The 20,345-nt window shown below is 41.9% G+C and overlaps 1 protein-coding gene across 1 annotated transcript; it reads left to right on the top strand.

The window, feature by feature from the left end:
• Positions 1–5,034: 5,034 nt before the first annotated feature.
• On the top strand, positions 5,035–19,787 carry LOC306785097 (basement membrane-specific heparan sulfate proteoglycan core protein-like; the record flags this gene model as incomplete). The annotated part of the gene is made up of 19 exons (XM_079279322.1): positions 5,035–5,308; positions 5,437–5,649; positions 6,894–7,153; positions 7,344–7,578; positions 7,686–7,871; positions 8,826–8,907; positions 9,022–9,082; positions 9,618–9,802; positions 10,356–10,366; positions 10,466–10,536; positions 11,147–11,396; positions 15,418–15,558; positions 16,069–16,281; positions 17,289–17,543; positions 17,761–18,021; positions 18,403–18,663; positions 18,792–18,873; positions 18,957–19,041; positions 19,563–19,787. 19 exons carry the CDS (start codon positions 5,035–5,037, stop codon positions 19,785–19,787), a joined length of 3,351 nt encoding a protein of 1,116 aa, XP_079135448.1.
• Positions 19,788–20,345: the final 558 nt, after the last annotated feature.

Genomic DNA, 20,345 nt, shown 5'->3' with positions numbered 1-20,345 from the left:
GTCACCTTTCATTAGAGCCCAAAATGATCACTGTGCGTTCAAGCCTGAGGTAATTTACCACGGTTACCTCGGGGCCTTTAGATTCTCCACAAATGGCCTTTTTTGAACATTGAGAAACATGTAAAATATTAATTTTAAAAAAGGCCCAGCAATAGTCAACTGTAGGCATGCAAAAAACATATTGAGGAAGAAATACAAAACCTTCAGTGAGATTAAACTTGGATTGAACGATTTATGAACAAAAGCATTTCCAGTGATTTTTACTGGAAAAAATGTAGCGTTACATTTCAAAAAGAGACCAAAACAATGCATGTAGTGCTCAAGAACAAGTGTCACTTCTGCTGAAAACGTTGCTAAAATAGCTAAAGAACCAAACATCAATAACATTTAACATGAACCACAAGGAGCGCAGACAATAAAAACAATTCAAAATGTATAAAATCTTGTTGCACAGCATGAATTGCAGAGCATGAATTCATTGCACAGCATGAATTCATTGCAGAGCTCAACAGTTCCTCAATGTTAATCCTCAACGTTGTTCCTCAACATTGTTCCTCAACAGTTCATCTTGAACAGTTCATCCTCAACGTTCATCCTCAACAGTTCATCCTCAACAGTTCATCCTCAACAGTTCATCCTCAACAGTTCATCCTCAACAGTTCATCCTCAACGTCCATCCTCAACATTCATCATCAACGTTCATCATCAACGTTCATCCTCAATGTTGTTCCTCAACAGCATGCACAGCATGAATTACAGAGCATGAATTGCAGAGCACAACAGTTGTTCCTGAACAGTTCATCCTCAACGTTGATCCTCAACGTTGTTCCTCAACATTGTTCCTCAATGTTGTTCCTCAACAGTTCATCCTCAACGTTGATCCTCAACGTTGTTCCTCAATGTTGTTCCTCAATGTTGTTCCTCAACAGTTCATCCTCAACAGTTCATCCTCAACGTTGATCCTCAACGTTGTTCCTCAATGTTGTTCCTCAACAGTTCCTCCTCAACTGTTCATCCTCAACTGTTCATCCTCAACAGTTCCTCCTCAACAGTTCATCCTCAATGTTCATCCTGTCCTGTTTGTCTTTCTGTCTTTCAGGTTGTTGCTAATCAGCTGCCAACTCACACCTGAGCCTGGTGGGAGTGCCAGGTATAAAGGCCCCAGCTCCTGAGACGCCACACGACCTGAATACTTCGGGTCTGTTCTCAGATCCACATAAACATCATTACTCACTTTAGTGAACCAAAATGTTTCCACAACTTTTGCATCGAGGACATTTCTTGTGTATGGGTGTGTGTAGCTGCATTGTATTTCCACTGTTGATCCTTTGAAGGCACAGATCTCAGTAGGAGTGTAAGTCACTCTCCAGACATCCTCACCCTGAATCACTGTAACACAGAAGATTCATGACATCAGAGATCAGACTTTCTTTTACTCGTCTGTCTTTCTAGAAGTGAACCAAACTGCTTTTCAAATCTACATCCAGAGTCAAACCGTTAGTCACTGAGAACCGACAGTCTGCAGGTTTTCATTTCATTTTGATGACTCGGGTGGCTCGGTTGAGCTTCTCCGGCTCTGAGGAGGACCCGGTGTGGCTAACGGGCTCCCTCTAGCGGACCGATCCCGGAACTACACCAGCAGGTGCTTTAAGATGAGCTCATCCTTTATTTGTCCCTCAGCGCAACAAGAAGCATCGATAAAAACTAAACAAGTAAATATATATGCAGTTTATATATACAAACTATACATAGTTATAGATATAGTTATAGTATATAATGTATAGTTTTAGACCGATTTTGACCACCAACAGTTCATCCGATAGACCTCTCACTAAACTAAATGCTGACCTGGTGGTGGCGCTAGAGAAAGTCAGAGGATCTCCAGAGTCATCACATTCATGTCTGAACCACATTCCTTCAGTCCATCCCATCGTTCATAGTTCAGTCCAGCATGGCTGAAAACAAACAGCATTATGATTTGAGTTGCTCTGATTGATGAGCGTTCATCACTGAACAGTTTGTCCTGAAGGGGGCGCCATACTGTCACATGTACATGGACTCAACAGCGGAGTCACACAAACACACTCACTCTGTCTCTTTTGTGTCGGAGCACAAACATCCTCCAGAAAACTGAACAGAATAAGTCTATTTAAATTCAGACAAGAGTATGTGTTGGGAAAACTTAAAGAATGTTCTGTTTCAGTCACAGAAAGCTAAACAGCTGCCTCCATGAAGTCTGTGACCTCTGGTGAGCCCTTCCTACTAACTGCTGTCTCAGCTGTTGTTTTTCTAAGTGTCTTCTCGTGACCTTTCATCTCGGGAGAGTACATTTGTTGTGCACGTCAGTATTTACTGTCTTACCCAGAGGCTCCGATCTGTGACCGTGACGTCTTCCCGTTCGGATAAGATGTCATTTGAGCGAACAAATGGTCACAGGACGGGTGCAAACGAGGTCCAGACTTTGACCAAATCATCTGCTTCACAGACTTGTGTGTGTCATCTGCATATGTAACCCAGAGACTCAGACGCCTCTGAGCAGCAACGCCACGCACAACCTGTTTGTGTTTCAACTCTGTTCCTTCTTGCAAGAATAAATGTCCTGATTATTGATTTTACACCCGGTGTCGAGTAATGTTTTTATCACAATATGAATTCACCTTTTTCATAGAAACAGTAAATATAGTGTTGACTTGTCAGATTAATGCTTAAAGTCGTTCTGCTTCTGTGATCTGAGCACTGAATGATTCCTGCAAGAGGTTTAAAAGATTTACCAGCAGCTTCAGGAGATATTAGGGCTTTATGCAGTTTTGAGACCCAAATTCAAATATCACACATCCATTTGTCAGACCACCTTCAAAGTCTGAAATGCTGCTACACACAGCCATTCACATGTTATTTTTACCTTTCATTTCTTCAAATACAACTTGTGTTTTTGCAGTAACACAATCTTAATCTCTGTTAACACGTCTCCTCCAGATGCTCCAGAGCTTCCCTCTGTGTCAGTGAGTCCCTCAGTGATAGTGGAGGGCAGTTCAGTGACTCTGACCTGTAGCAGTGATGCTAACCCACATGTTAGCATGCTAACTTTAGCATTTAGCTTAGAGCATCGCTGTGCCTTAGTGCAGCTAACTTGAGGGTTTACAGTCATTAGTGTGTTCATGCACACTAATAGTGTAAAGAGGAAGGAAGCCAGGTCAGTGTTGAACAGCAGCGTTGAACTGCTTTAAAGGTCCAGTGAATTACAGAATTACACTCTTTTTGCATATATATATATATATGCATATATATATATATTCATATATATATATGCATATATATATATATATATATATATGCATATATATATATACATATATATATGCATATATATATGCATATATATATATATACATATATATATATGCATATATATATACATATATATATATGCATATATATATATATATGCATATATATATACATATATATATATATGCATATATATATACATATATATATGCATATATATGCATTTATATATATGCATATATATATATGCATATATATATATATATATGCATATATATATATATATATATATATGCATATATATATATATGCATATATATATATATGCATATATATATATATATATATGCATATATATATATATATATATATATGCATATATATATATATATATGCATATATATATATATGCATATATATATATATATATATATATATATATATATAAATGCATATGTTTATATCTTTAACTGTCATTTTCATACATCATTTCAAGAAGTTGCATCGTTTGCAAAACAACAGCAAGAATGATTTCTTCATTTCAATTTGAGGGTTTACAGTCATTGGTGTGTTCATGCACACTAATAGTGTGAAGAGGAAGGAAGCCAGGCAGGTTTTAAATAGCAGCGTTGAACCAATCACAGGAGACACAAGCTGACTTCAACGACAACACGCTCCTTTTTAAAGTAGAAATGTTTCTGGTGACTTACTGACATGAAGTGTTTCTGATCTGCTGATTTAACAGAGAGGAGCAGCTATGAGTTCAACAGCAGCAGCCGCTGGATTTGTTGTCTTCCTTCTCTCTGTACGAGGTACTGTACATCTACATTTATACTGTGAGGCCGTTAGTGCTCCTCAGGACAACAGAGGAAGCTGTGTTTTCAGTTCATCAACAGATCTGATGTTATAAATGTGGTGCAACATCCACTTTCCTTTCTTTAGATTGAAGTGTTTACAGGACGACCAACACTGAGCTGTTTTTAACAGCAGCAGCATCTCTGTCCACTTGTACCTGAACATCATCAACTGTATGAACTGAAGAATCGTGCTCCATTAAAGACAGTAAAGTTGTGTTTATGTGGATGAAAGTAATGGCTGTACGCACATTAACATGATCTCTCTGTGGAACTTCCTCTAACCGTTCGACCGCATTGAGAGTCTGTTATTCATTCTGAGTCTCTTCCTGGTTGGTGTCTCTTTGAGTGACATGTTGTAAGTTGGGGCCAGAGATGCTGCAAAGTCAGGTTTTGGGGTTTTAGAAAAACAAATTACATTTTTGTAAATTGAATTCACATCTGAAGTTTGTGTTTGTGTCGACTTCTGACTGTCAGTGATCTGTTCTCTACATTTCACACTGTTCTCTCACTCCTCAGTGTTCTGCATTTCTCTACAGTTTCCATTCACTCTGCAGCAGCTGACCACAGACAGAGAACCACAGAGCAAAGAAGACTCTTTATCTCATGAACTGCACCCTTCTCATATTTAAACTTCTGCTGTTTGATCTTGTTCACTGTGTTTGAGTTGACGGGTTCAATACGTTGCTGTTCCTTCCAACTGCAGAGATCATGTGTCGATGGTTGACTCTTTCTTTCCTTCACTGCTCATGAGAGTGTGTCCTCTGATGTCGCTCTGAGTCTGACTGTGGTTCCTGATGTGCTCTGTGTTTCAGTGATACAGAGTCAGGATGACTGGGGAGTGACTTACACTGATACTGAGGTCTGTGCTGTAAAAGGATCAACAGTGGAAATGCACTGCAGATACACATTCCCATCTAGAACACAGCGCGGTGATGTCAGCAACAGATTCTGGTTTACTAAAGAGAAAGATGGTGAACCTGTGGATCTGACAACAGACTCTGAGTATTCAGGTCGTGTGACGTCTTACTGTGTAACGAAAGAGTGCACTCTGATCATCACAGACCTGAGAGAGAGCGACTCAGCTGAGTACAAGTTCAGGTTCACAACAAACCAACAAGGTGGGAAATATACTGGTTCACCTGGAGTCACTTTGTCCGTCACAGGTAACATTTTAATTCACATGTTAATCATCTCCAAATGTTCAACATCTAGAGAACTAGAATATAAAAGTCTTGTGTGAATGTTGACAGTTTAATAAAATAACATTTCTGATCCTTCTTCTCACTTCCAGGTCTCCAGATGGAGGTGAGCAGATATCATTCTACCTGGTCGGAGCTGAAGTGTCTCAGCAGTTGTGTTCTGCCTGAATATCTTTACTACTTCTGGTACATGAATGGACAGAAGATCAACGGAGCATCTTCTTCTCTTCACGTCCACTATGGTTCTGTACTCAGCTATTCCTGTGCTGTAAGCGGACATGAGGATCAGCGTTCTCCTTCAGTGTGTAAGTTTACTCCACTGTGGCAGCCTGTGGAGGTTCAACAACATCTCATGCATGCAAATGAAGGGGTACCAAAATCATTCTGAATGAACTGTTAAATCACTCAGGAGGTAGAGCTGTCTCCCATTACTCTGAGGCTCAGTGGTTCAATCCCTGGCCCCTTCAGTCTTCATGCAGTGTCCTATGGAAAGATACTGAACACCAAATGGCTGCGATTGAGAAACTGAAAAGTATGGAAGCCTCTGCCACCAGTGTATGACTGTTTGTCTGTGAATATGTTAACGCTACCTTGTGTTATAAAGTGCTTTGAGTGGTCGCTAAGACTAGAAAAGCACGATATAAATGCAGCTAATTTCCCAACCCCATAGGTAACGATCAGGAAAAGAAATCCAAAAGGGGCAGAAAGTCAGAAAATCCAAGGTCCAAACATCACAAACAGGGTCAGAACTGGTAGATCAGAAACTGGAACTAGGAATACACTGGAGAGCTTGGCAGAAACACACAAGACAATCTGTGAGGGACCGAGTGCAAGTGGACTGACGTAAATACTGAGGGACTAATGAGAGAATGGGCTGCAGGTGAGATGGGCGTGAAAGACCAAGTCATTAACTGTAAAAAAGAAATGGAATTTCCAGTTTCCACAGACTTGACAGAGAGACGGTCTTCGTGGTTGTAGTAATGAATTGCACCAGCAGGAGTCTCACCTGTGACAGCTCCAGGATCAGCACTCTGGACAGCTGCTGTGATACATAATAGAGACAGTCTGAAACAAACTAACAGATATTCATTTAAATGGTGAATATTCTATGATAACATTCTCACGAGGTGTGGTGGTGGACTCGTGTGGTGGTGGACTCAAATGCAGGACGAGAGGTAGTGAGAAACAGGTTTTAATGAGTATTGAACAAAATAAGAATCTTTACCAGAACACAACAGGGAGTCCAAGCACAAGACAAGAAATGAGGGGGAAATCTGGCAGGACGAGGCAGGACAGGAAGACTGGAAAACCGGGAACTGGACGAGCCAAACGGCCGGGTAGAAATGGGAATGATCTGGCGGTGAGTGGCTGAGAGGCAGCGTTTATATAGTGGCTGAAGGTGAGGGGAGTTGTGCTGATGATGAGGGAGGCAGACAGGTGCACTGAATGAGTTGATAGGTGAGTGAGAAATAAAAAGACAGGAGGGAAGGGGCAGCGCTGTGACTAAAATATTATAATCTTTAAGTATGTTTATTCTTTTCTCCTCCAGATGGTCCAAAGCTTCCCTCTGTGTCAGTGAGTCCCTCTGCTGAGATAGTGGAGGGCAGTTCAGTGACTGTGACCTGTAGCAGTGATGCTAACCCAGCAGCTAGCTACACCTGGTACAAGGAGGATGGAAATCCATACCGTCATCTTCCAGGTGAAGAACCTCAGCTCGTCTTCAGCTCCATCCAGTCCTCTGACTCTGGACAGTATTACTGTAGAGCTGAGAACCAGCTGAGGATGACGTCTGAATTCATCTCTATTGATGTGAAATGTGAGTGAAATCACTAATTTAAAAAGGAACATACATTGGTCAGTTCCCAAGAAAAGGGGTTTCTCCTCTGTTTCACATGCCGTACTCATACAACATGTAGCATTTATGCAACTTGCAGTTTAATTCTTTTTATTTCTATTTATTTATGCATGTCCAGATGGTCCAAAGCTTCCCTCTGTGTCAGTGAGTCCCTCTGCTGAGATAGTGGAGGGCAGTTCAGTGACTGTGACCTGTAGCAGTGATGCTAACCCAGCAGCTAACTACACCTGGTACAAGGAGAACCAAACACGTCCTCATGGAGAAGGAGGTATCTATCGTTTCACCTCCATCAGCTCTGAGGACGGAGGGATCTACTACTGCAAGTCTGAGAATAAACATGGATGGATCGACTCTTCATCTCTAGTTATAGATGTCCAGTGTGAGTCAAGTGACTAACAAGGTTCATTGTATTCCCCATTTTACAAAAGTCTGTGTATACCATGCATGCTAAAATGAATACAATATTTACCGATATGTCTCCTCCAGATGGTCCAAAGCTTCCCTCTGTGTCAGTGAGTCCCTCTGCTGAGATAGTGGAGGGCAGTTCAGTGACTCTGACCTGTAGCAGTGATGCTAACCCAGCAGCTAACTACACCTGGTACAAGGAGGATGAAGACTCACCAAAAGCATCAGGACAGATCTTCATCATCACTGACATCAGAGCTGAACACAGTGGGAGTTATTCCTGTGAAGCCGTGAACATGAGAGGACGTAGTAACTCCACCTTACACCTGACTGTTGTAGCAGGTAAATCATACTATGAAGGGTATTCACTTCGACATTATCTTAACAATCCAGTTCAGCAAACGCCTCCTTTAGCTCATTTCTGTAACCAGTGTAGCATTAAAGCATGTTGGAATTAGCAAGCTTGCTAACTAGTCAGCTATATGCTAGTTAGCTAGCTTGTTTGTTAATGCCACTATGCTTTAATGCTACACTGGTTACAGAAAATGACCAAAGCAGAGTTGTAATAACTCATCCGTTGATAGCAATGTGCTTTCTTACGCTGTAACAAGAGTGTATTTCTTTTTTTGGGGGGGGGTCACTCTAAAACCTCAGTGAGTCATGTGATTCTGTTTAGTTTGTTTTGAAGTTAGCGCGCCACAACAGTCGCAAAGGCAACGGTGCAACATAAAAATGGCCGCCGGTCTGACCATCCAGCTACGTTGTTTTGAATGTGAATGTCCGTTCTACTCGTTTTATTTCTATGCTGTGAACCCAACTGCGTCACACTCGCCCTGGAAGTCACAAATGGATAAAGCAGTTTATCATCTGCATAGAGCAGATCCTGAGGTTCTAGAGGTTCTGTTACACTTTGTTTAACGTCTTGTTTTTGTCCTGTTGGTAACTCCTTAATTCATCTTCCATATATAATATATAGTTTGCTGTTGATTGTTTTCTTTCCTATGTCGCAAATTTGGACTATAATCTAAATTTCGATGTGCAACCCTGTCGTACAATGACAGATAAAACCGTTGTAACCTTGTAAGATACATTTCATATTATGGGGCAAGAAAAGCAAGCAAAAGTTGAGGTTACACATCTTTATTTAGAATGCTTCTGTCTGAATATCATTTTATTTTAAATGATCAGTTTCTAATTGTTCTGTTTGATCAGTGGTTCCAGGTTCATTGACAACAGCAGCTGTTGGATCAACCGCTGCTATTTTCCTGGCTATCATAATCCTCGCTGCCTTCCTATTGATCAGGTGAGCGGTTCAGCTTCACTGTGATGATATTCAGTCATGCATCTTACAATCGCTCAGTTGTTGACGAACTTAATTTGATGATTCATATCTTTGTTCATTTATTGTTCGATCCAGAAGAAAGAGGTCCTCGACACAAACCAGCCAGTCTGGAGACGGACCAGACAACAGCGCTCAGGTGAGGAAGAAGAGCTCAGGTGTCTCAAAGACTTCACTTTAAAACTCCTTTGAATCGTCATCATGTCTTCTTCAAGTCTTTACGTCCCTATTTGGATACTTTCATCCTGTTCATTTCCAAAATGATGAACCTGTATGTGCATGTCACACCCTGGTTTTCCTTTGAGCCATGCTGCCCGTTTTTCAAATGACACACGATGATTTTTTAGAAATAAACTAGACTTTGTTTTTGGGCATATTTCTAATAAATGACACTGTGTGCACATTGCCCGTCTCAGTGTAAACACTAGATGTCGCTGCCATTTTGAACAGCTGCTCTACATTTATTACTATGAAAACATTTACTTCAGTTTATCAGGTAAACATGGCAGAACTGTAAAGATGGAAGACAGCAAGTGAGTGGCAAACATTTCAGAAACATATGGAAAGTCAGTACTGAAGACAAGAGCAAGTGTGTTTGCTTGATTTGCAATGAATTCGTTGAAGGTGATTGTACTTATCCAATATTTGCTTAACACTCTTGTTTATTGGTGCAGAGCTCACCAGCGGAGCAGCAGGAAGAGCTTTGCTATGCCAGCGTGAGCTGCTCTAGAAACCAGGAAGATCTTCTCTACTCCAACATCAGGCCAGCTCAGCCCCACAGACGCAAGGAGGAAGAGGAGGAAGAGGAGGACGTGGAGTACACGATGGTCAACTTTCAGAGCGCCGGTGCTGCCAACGAGTGAGTCTGTTCAATGTCTCTGCTGCACGACGTTGGCAGCGGTCGTTGCTTTTATTGCTGTTTGAACCTGTTCTTAGTTAATATTGTGAGCGTTACTGTTTTTCATTCACAGATCAAGATGTCAAGAAGCTGTGGGTGATTCATCTGCACTGTACAGCACAGTCAGCAAACAACCACGAGTATGAACACGTCACGGATCTGTGGTCTGTTACTTTACAGTGTTTCAGCAGATTAAACACACACGGATGAATGTTAGGTTTGACTTACTGTACTAACCATCGTTAAGCCTTCCAGCAGAGAACTAGTATCAGTGAACCAATGGGTGGTCAGCTTGTAATCTATAAATAGCCTTCTAATGCAGAATTAGCTTAAAAATGTTACTAAGGAGTAATATCTTACTGCCAGTTCTAGAAAAGTATCTTATCGAGTACATTTCTCTGTGAACGGTCTTTACTCCTCTCTGCTCTGCTGTTCTTTTTAGATGAATTATCTGTTTTGTTGTTGTCAAATATTGCCAATATTCTTTTGCTCATTTTCTTAATTGTTACTTAAGGTGCATCACAAGTAAGTGTTTTGTTTAAATACTCGTCTCTCAAGTTAAAGGTGACAAATTGGACATTCAGAGCATTAATATAGCTTCAAACAACTCTTGTGTATGTGAAGATATCGTGGAGTCATGTCAACCTGAGGAGACGTCATGGAAGCGTAGCGACCATTGTCCGGCTCCCCCTCAGGTAAAAGCTGTCAGCTCTGTCAGCTCCGTCAGCAGTGTTTCAGCATCGTCGCCATGTTGAGAGCCACGTGGAGCCAATCTCTCAATCATAAATATTCTCTAAATTTGGAATGCAGCACCGTAAAATGTTTTTCCGTAGTTATTTCACACTGTTTTCCTCCTGTGGCTGCAGTTATTTAAATTCATTTGATTGCACTGATTTGTATCGTTTCGCGGTCTGTCAAGATTCTCAGCAGATGAAGTGTCGCATGGAAACGCGACAGAGCGTTTAAAAAGCGTAGCCATGGTAACTATAGAAGGTCAAGTGTTGGATTCAGTGAAGATGATACTCGGTATCTCAAGAGTTTGCAGAGAAACAGTGCAAGGACAGAATTGAACTGTGTGCTAATGTCGGCTGCAAGCATTAGCATGTCTTGCTAACGGATTTACTACTACAGTAGTATCAGTGGTGAAGGAAGTATTTACATATTTTACTGACCTAAAAGTAAAAATCATGCATTCAAAAAAATGTATTTGCACCAAATTGTACGTGTGAATTTCTGCCCCTGGGATCAATAAATCCTCATCTTCTCTCAGAAATGTGTTGATGGTATTTTTTAAATATTAAGCAGCAGCAGGAGACCGTCGTGAACAGTCTGGAGAGCGGCCATCGGTACTCCTCCATCCCCGGTACCACGAACCTCCTCAGCACAACAACCCGCCGCCTGCGCGTCTCCACCGTCCACAGCCGGTTTACCGACCGTCCGGTAACGAGCGCACACAGCCACTCCCACCCGCAGGTGCAGTCACGTGCCTTCATCTCAGGCGCAACACTCACCTGTCGCTCCCTCTCACCTACGCACAGCTGCTCTCACCGCAGAAGTAACGGCTGCAAGTACTGTAACGGATATCTAAGAATGTTTGATGTTCAGCTGCATTGATGCTTGAAAAGTCTCAATGAGTACTTCAGGGAGCCAACAAATACTTACACACAATTATACATTTTATCCCAATATTTTAACTTCTGCAGTATTTTATTATGACATTGTTTTTGCTTGTGTGATGTCATTACTTCTTGTTGAGCATGTGACAAAACATAAATATTGTGAAATGAACCAACTTTTGACAAATGAACACGAATATTAACTGTATTTTAAGTGTATTTTATCCTCTCAATACACATGAATGATGTATTGTAGCATGCTGATATATTGTTGTGAGTTAAAGGCTCAGTTCACCCAAATTATAAAAAAGAAATGAAAAACACTTTATTATTTAGCCTCCATGTAATTTGGGTCAAGCAACCCAAACAGAAACACAGAGCACACAAACAAGTATTTAACAGGAAGCGGTGACGTGCTAGACGCAGACCTCACCATAACATCAGCTTTCCACACTGATTCAAACTTCTGTGCACTTTCCTCACATACCACAGTGCTTTACCTGTGTCCAGTATCCCAGTTAGACTGGAGCTCTTAATACATTTGACCTGACATGAAATATGAGAAAGAAAAAGTTGTAATTCTTCCTAAAATTGTGTCAGAGACACACACTGACTCTCTTACTGTCATTTGTATACAACATCATTTCAAGAAGTTCATGCATCGTTTGCAAAACAACAGCAAGAATGATTTCTTCATTTCAACTTGAGGGTTTACAGTCATTGGTGTGTTCATGCACACTAATAGTGTGAAGAGGAAGGAAGCCAGGTCAGTGTTGAACAGCAGCGTTGAACCAATCACAGGAGACACAAGCTGACTTCAAAGACAACACGCTCCTTTTCAAAGTAGAAATGTTTCTGGTGACTTACTGACATGAAGTGTTTCTGATCTGCTGATTTAACAGAGAGGAGCAGCTATGAGTTCAACAGCAGCAGCCGCTGGATTTGTTGTCTTCCTTCTCTCTGTACGAGGTACTGTACATCTACATTTATACTGTGAGGCCGTTAGTGCTCCTCAGGACAACAGAGGAAGCTGTGTTTTCAGTTCATCAACAGATCTGATGTTATAAATGTGGTGCAACATCCACTTTCCTTTCTTTAGATTGAAGTGTTTACAGGACGACCAACACTGAGCTGTTTTTAACAGCAGCAGCATCTCTGTCCACTTGTACCTGAACATCATCAACTGTATGAACTGAAGAATCGTGCTCCATTAAAGACAGTGAAGTTGTGTTTATGTGGATGAAAGTAATGGCTGTACGCACATTCACATGATCTCTCTGTGGAACTTCCTCTAATCGTTCGACCACATTGAGAGTCTGTTATTCATTCTGAGTCTCTTCCTGGATGTTTTTTCACCTTTTTGTGGAAGTTTTTATTGTATTTGTGCTCATTTTGATGCTCTTCCTGGTTGGTGTCTCTTTGAGTGACATGTTGTAAGTTAGGGCCAGAGGGGCCCCTTCAGTGACGCTCCCATGATCGTAGCTTTGGTCTGTGTTACAGATAATTGATTCACTGACAGATCCTGCAAAGTCCGGTTTTGGGGTTTTAGATTCTCTGAGCAAAACATTTCTTCATTTTAATTTGGGGATTTACAGACAACCAGCTGCTCATGCATGGTAATTACCGAAAGAGGAAGCAAGACTTTCTTCAAGACCACATCCCTCCTTTGAATAACTGATAATGCTCAGGACATGTTTTAACAAAGAGAGATGAGCGGAGCAGCTATGAGTGTTATTTGTAACACTAATAAGACTTTATTTACCAACATAGTGGTGGTAAAGAGTTTCACTTCCGTCTTCTTCTTTTTCTTTGCACTGTCACACACCTGACCCGACCACAAACAAGAAGCCAAACAAGCAAGCAGATCATTTTTTTCCACTCAGCTAATAATTCATATTCAGTTTCCTCTTCTCCTCTGAGGAGAAGAGCATTCAAGTTTTGATCTATTCCACTTTTAGTCGCTGCGCCTTCAAACATGTTTGATGTTTAACTCTTTACGTCCCTGTGATGTCTTCTCTGTATTACTCTCACAAATATATATGTATACAGTTTATATTTATATGTATACAGTATATATTTATATGTATACGGTATATATTTATATGGATACGATATATATTTATATGTATACAGTATATATTTATATATATACAGTATATATTTATATGTATATAGTATATATTTATATATATACAGTATATATTTATATGTATATAGTATATATTTATATGTATACTGTACATTTATATATGTATCACATATATTACATGATCAAATACAGACTTATCATTGGACAAAATGACAATATCAACATACATTTAACCCATCAAAAATACCAAAGAAAAAACATATTCATTTGATTGAATCGTTTTTTTGTTTGTTTATAGTTCATGATTTGTTGTTTTACCAAAAAAAACAAAAAACCATAAAGGAGATTGGATCAATCACCGCGTAGCCCCGCCCCTAAAGCATCCCCTGCTTTATGGTCTGTGTGACTCTAAATGGACCATAATGTACTAAATGAACATCATGCTGTATTGAAGAAGACTTGAAACTAGAGATTGAGACATAAACTCATGTTTACAATGTTTACTGAGGGAATAAATCAAGAGAGAAGTAGAGTCATTTTCTATAGACTTCTATACAACCAGAGGAGTCGCCCCCTGGTGGACACTAGAGAGAATGCAGCTTTAACACGTGAATCTTCGGCTTCACTCACAGAGGTTGCCGCCTGGTTGGCTTAAAAAAAAAAATCCATCATCGTTGCAGCAATCTATTGTCCCGGTCTAAAGTCAAACTGATCTCAAACGTTTGAAGGTGTATCATGAGGTGACAGTCACGTGACTCTGCACCTCCACACATGCAGCTCTGTCCTCTGATGTCATGAGTCTGATTGTAGTTTCTCTTCCAGTGATTCAGGGTCCGAATGTCTGGAGCGTGACTTACACTCCTACTCGGATCTGTGCTTTAAAAGGATCAACAGTGAACATCACTTGCAGCTACACACACCCATCCAAGACAACTGACGGTGACACAAGAGTGGAGAGAGCGTTGTGGTTTACGCAGACGCAGGATGGAGAACCGGTGGATCTGAGAACAGACCCGCAGTACGCAGGTCGAGTGCAGTACAGTCATCGGAAGAACGACTGCACTCTGAGCATCAGCGACCTGCGAGAGAGCGACTCGGCTGTGTTCAAGTTCAGGTTCACAACAAACCGGCCGGACCGGAGACACACCGGTGAACCTGGAGTCACTCTGGCCGTCACAGGTGACACTTTCTGTTAGTGCGGGTCAGCTCCAAATGCTCAACATTTAGGAAACACTGCTGGTGTCTCCGATGACGGGGAGATAGTTCATGTTTTTTTGTTTCTTTACAAATCCAGGTTTCCAGGTGGAGATCAGCCAAATAAAAGCGTGTCGTGTGGAACAGTGTACATGGGCTGATCTGAAGTGTCACAGCAGTTGTCGTCTAACTGATTCAACTTCCTACAACTGGTACAAGAGCGGAGTGAAAATGAAGACAGAAAAGGAATCTTTTCGTCACTACTTTTATGCTGACAACAGCTATTCCTGCGCTGCGAGAGGACATGAAGCGTTCCCGTCTCCGTCAGTGTGTGAGTTTCCTTCACTTCACATCACGCTGCGTCGCTACAAGCCTTCATGTGTTTACATGCACGACATCGTGCACAGCGATGCAATTACTGCAGTAAAGAGGTTTTTTTTGGTTTCATGATAATAATCAAAAATGTTTCATTTTCTCAGGTGTTGTTGGTCAGACCTGCAGCAGAGTGACGTACGCTGACAGAAGCATCTGCGCCTTCAAAGGCTCGTCAGTGGACATTTCTTGCACATACAGCGGTTATGAATATATCGCATCTAAATTCTGGTTCAGTTCTCAGCGTCATCACAGTCGGTACCTCTCACGCGCTGAGGACCTGAGTGAAGACTCCCGGTATGCAGGTCGCGTTCAGGTCTTTGACACAGAGAGAGGACGCTCCACTCTGAGAATCACTGACCTGAGAGAGAGCGATTCATCCGAGTACCACTTCACATTCAACACATGGAGGAGCAGTTTACCTGCTACAACTCTGACCGTCGCAGGTACAGGTCAACACCAACTGATGGTGCAGTTCATGTCGCAGGATTGTCAGTATTCATCACGATGATTGTGTGCTTTGGTTGGTGATCTTCTTCAAAACAAAATGTATCGTTATATTCGTTGAAATCATCATGACATCCAACAGCAATCAATGACTGAAGCGCTCTGACAACATGGCCGTCCTGTGACGTCATTCTCCACTTTAAAGTGAAAAGAACACACTTACATTGTTAAGCTTTCAATTGAACAATGCGACTGTTCTGTCATGAAACACATCAACGCTGGTTGATATTTACATTTCTTACCAAATTTATGAAATGAATCTGCATTTCTAAATGGCTCAAAAAACGTTCTATTGTTTTGAATCAGCCGGAATCTTTGAAGGCCGGTTCTGAGACAGGTCAACGCCCTCTCTGACCCCCTCCTCACCTCTACCCTCAGCGTCTCTGCTTTGTCAAGGTAGATTGTGCATGGTGTCATTTCATATCACATGTGCTGTTCCTTGTTCACAGATCCAGATGTACAGGTGCAGGTGATCTGGTCTGCTACTGGTCCAAAGCTGATTTGTCACAGCAGCTGTCTTCCTTCTGGCCGTTGGTCCTTCGCGTGGTACCAGAATGAAACGAACAGGATTCAGCATGAAACATCTCCTTCTTACGGAGGATACGTTGATCCCGTCGACAGTTATTCCTGTTCTTACCAGAGCTACCGCTCCCCTCCAGTGTGTGAGTTTACTCCACTCTCCCTCTAACATAATGTCCTCGGGTGGAAACGTTCAAGCTGCTGTAATCAACAGTTGTTTCCACAGAAACAACCTCTTGTATGTGATGTGACGCGTGTTAGCTGCTAAGGAGACGGATATGTCCATCAGGACCACAGACTGTATGTAAGAAGTGGACTTGGTCAAAAGATGTTTTCACTCCCCAATCCTCCAATCACCTTCCACGTATTTGTTGAACGTGGCTGGAGTGAGCGCAACGACCCGTCCGGTGTCAGTGGTGGTTTATGTGGAACTACAGACGGAGCTAAATGGAGAGCGAATGTTGGACACAAACACAACTCACAATGAACACTGTTTGCTTTGTGTCGGCTGGATGTGTAACGAGGCCTCAGCTTGTCAGTATGAGGCGATGATATCAGTCTTCTGTTTACGGCTTGTTTCTGCTGCCAACAAGCGGCAAAAAGACGAGATTTTTTTATGTGAATATCAGAATCAATGTTCAACTCAGTCCACTAAACATCACATCACTCCATCACCAGAATCATCTGCCAGCAACGCTACGTCTGAACTCACACACGTGTTGTTAAGGTCCGATGCAAAAAGGGTCGGAGAGAGATCATAACATCAATCAAAGGCGTAGGGAATCCAATACTTTCCTCCCAGCCAATCACATTGCTCCTTTCAGAAGTTTTTTAAAGCTTTTGCAAAACAATTTGGCACAGCTGTACACGTACGGCGGCCAATAACTTTTATGAATGCTGACATTTTAAAATGAAATTCAAGACACCCTGTGGAGTGTTTGACCACCGGTAGTGCTACAGAATCATTTCTTTAACGAGTTTGTTCAAATGAAAACGAAACATGCAAACATTCACGCTGGCTTCTCGACACGTGGCCGAGGTGACACTCAAACGAGTGTCGGAATAAAATAAAGCAAACGTTGACGCAAGCATGTTTCTATGGCGATGAAAGTGGGTGAGTATTGATGTGCGTTCACATTGTCTCCTCCAGATGCTCCCAGGGTTCCCGTGGTGTTGATGAGTCCTTCTGGTGACATCATGAAGAACAGTTCAGTGACTCTGACCTGTAGCAGTGATGCTAACCCAGCAGCTAGCTACACCTGGTACAAGGAGGACCAATCAGTGCTCAGTGGAGAACCTCAGCTGGTCTTCAGCTCCATCCAGTCCTCTGACTCTGGACAGTATGACTGTAGAGCTGAGAACGATCTGGGGATGACGTCTGAATACGTCTTTGTTAATGTGAAATGTGAGTGAATTTAAAACAGCTTCAATCTGTAAAATGTGTTGCATCCATGAGGACACATCCACAGCCGTCCACTGCTCCGGTAGATGTTGAAGAGCTCGTATCAACTATTGGGTTTCATATTCACTGGACTGATTTATACCACAATCGCTCCTCAGAAGTTTCAGATGCTGCAACACAACTTAACCTCGAATAATCTCTGTTAACACGTCTCCTCCAGATGGTCCAACGCTTCCCTCTGTGTCAGTGAGTCCCTCTGCTGAGATAGTGGAGGGCAGTTCAGTGACTCTGACCTGTAGCAGTGATGCTAACCCAGCAGCTAGCTACACCTGGTACAAGGAGAACCAAACGCTGCTTCAAGGACCAGAAGGTGTTCATCGTTTCCCCTCCATCAGCTCTCACGACAGCGGAAACTACCGCTGCCAATCTGAGAATCAATACAGACGGATCAACTCTACGTCTCTGGTCTTAGACGTCCAGTGTGAGTACAAAACATCAGCAAACCCCTTTGACTCTGTGTATTTAAAGATAGAACCGGCTGATGTACAAAAGCGGACGCGTCGACATGACATCATAAAGAAGCAACACTTTAACAAACCGACCAGCTGCAGCGCACAAAGACGGATTTGGTTCTTTTTCCACCTGGACCCGAATTCCCTCGTGTTTTTGTGCCGAAGTTACTAATAACTACAACAAGTTGAGAAATTGGTCCAGTATGGAACGAGAGCGCTGTAGACATTAACGTCCAGTTAAAGAGCTTGTTTTTGTCTTGACGTCACCTCAGCTCCATCATACACATGTACGTGTTGCCATTATACATCCTGACAAACTCGATTTAATTTATACATGTTGTCTCCTCCAGATGGTCCAAAGCTTCCCTCTGTGTCAGTGAGTCCCTCTGCTGAGATAGTGGAGGGCAGTTCAGTGACTCTGACCTGTAGCAGTGATGCTAACCCAGCAGCTAACTACACCTGGTACAAGGAGGATGAAGACTCACCAAAAGCATCAGGACAGATCTTCAACATCACTGACTTCAGAGCTGAACACAGTGGGAGTTATTCCTGTGAAGCCGTGAACATGAGAGGACGTAGTAACTCCACCTTACACCTGACTGTTGTAGGCGGTAAATAATGTGTTTCACTTCATGAATCTCTTTACAACAGCTTTTACTTGGTGTTGACAGAAGACCCTCACACATGCTTGTCCTCTATTCCACTCATCAATCATCAGTATTTCCTGTTGGTTTTCCAGCAGCATGGAAATCAGCAGTCGTGGGGACAATCGCTGCTGTTCTCCCGGCTATCGCGCTCCTCGCCGTCTTCCTGTGGATTAGGTGAGCGATTCTGTGGCGCCATGATTGTGTTCATCAATGCATCTAAAATATTGTTCCCTGCATCTAGCAGCTCATCCGTTCAGTGGCTTGCTTGTCCGCCTTTCCAGGAGAAAGAAGTCCTTCACACAGCAGTCTGACGGTGGAGAGAGACCCGCCACCAGAGCGCAGGTGAGAGAAGAAGAGTTCAAGTGTGTGAGTGCAACAAGAAAACGTCTGTGAATTCTGTGAACATTCAAAATCACATTCCACTCCAATGCATGTTCAAAGTATGTTGCGTGTTTCTTGTGAAACTTCTGTTCGTTGTTGCTGTTTTGTTTCAGGTCTGTTGTTTTTTCTTCGTGTAAAACGTTCCGCTGCCGTCTAACGGAGAAGCTTCATTATCATTCGTCTTTATTGAAGAACGACTCAACACCAAAACTATTTCTTTCAGTTGAAAATTGGTCTCCAGGAATGTTGACGGACTCAAATTGGTATTTTAGTGCAAACCTTCTGAAGTCTACATGTTCTTCATAAATATGCACGTGACTTCCCTCTATGGGTGAAACCTGCTATTGCAGTTGAATATTGCTGTTAGCTGATCAGCAGCCAGGTGACGGATAATGATGCATTGTAGGTATTTTACCGTGAGCTCATTTTGTGCAAAGAATAATAACAACCGTAGTTATGCTCGAGTTGTGTTTGTGCGTCAGCTAAACATGGATCTAGTGTATGACGTCGCGTCTGCTCCAGCACCGAGACAACCAGCAGAACACCTCCACTACTCCAGCATCCGCTTCACCCAGAACCAGGAAGAGGCCCTCTACTCCAACATCAGGCCCGCTCAGCCCCACAGACAACCCGAGGAAGAGGAGGAGGAGGAGGAGGTCGAATACACTGATATCAACACTGACGATGCCAGGAGCTCCCCGCGGTGAGCTGCACGGTTTATGATTATATTTAAATACACATTGGGTTAGAAACTTGTCATGTTTTAATTCTCCGTTCACAGAACAAGACGTCAAGAAGACGAGCAGGATTCATCTGCTCTGTACAGCACAGTCAACAAATGAACACAACATGGATCTGTTATTTATTAACGGGGTGTTCATGCATTTAGAAAAACAAAAAAAGAAACGTGGAGTTTATTAAATACTTGTTTGTGTGCTCTGTGTTTCTGTTTGGGTTGCTTGACCCAAATTACATGGAGGCTAAATAATAAAAAGTGTTTTTCATTTCTTTTTTATAATTTGGGTGAACTGAGCCTTTAACTCACAACAATATATCAGCATGCTACAATACATCATTCATGTGTATTGAGAGGATAAAATACACTTAACATACAGTTAATATTCGTGTTCATTTGTCAAAAGTTGGTTCATTTCACAATATTTGTTTTGTCACATGCTCAACAAGAAGTAATGACATCACACAAGCAAAAACAATGTCATAATAAAATACTGCAGAAGTTAAAATATTGGGATAAAATGTATAAT

Source organism: Melanostigma gelatinosum (genome assembly GCF_949748355.1).
Source record: "Melanostigma gelatinosum genome assembly, chromosome: 11".
Lineage (NCBI taxonomy): Eukaryota > Metazoa > Chordata > Actinopteri > Perciformes > Zoarcidae > Melanostigma > Melanostigma gelatinosum.
This window is presented reverse-complemented; position numbering and strand designations above follow the sequence as displayed.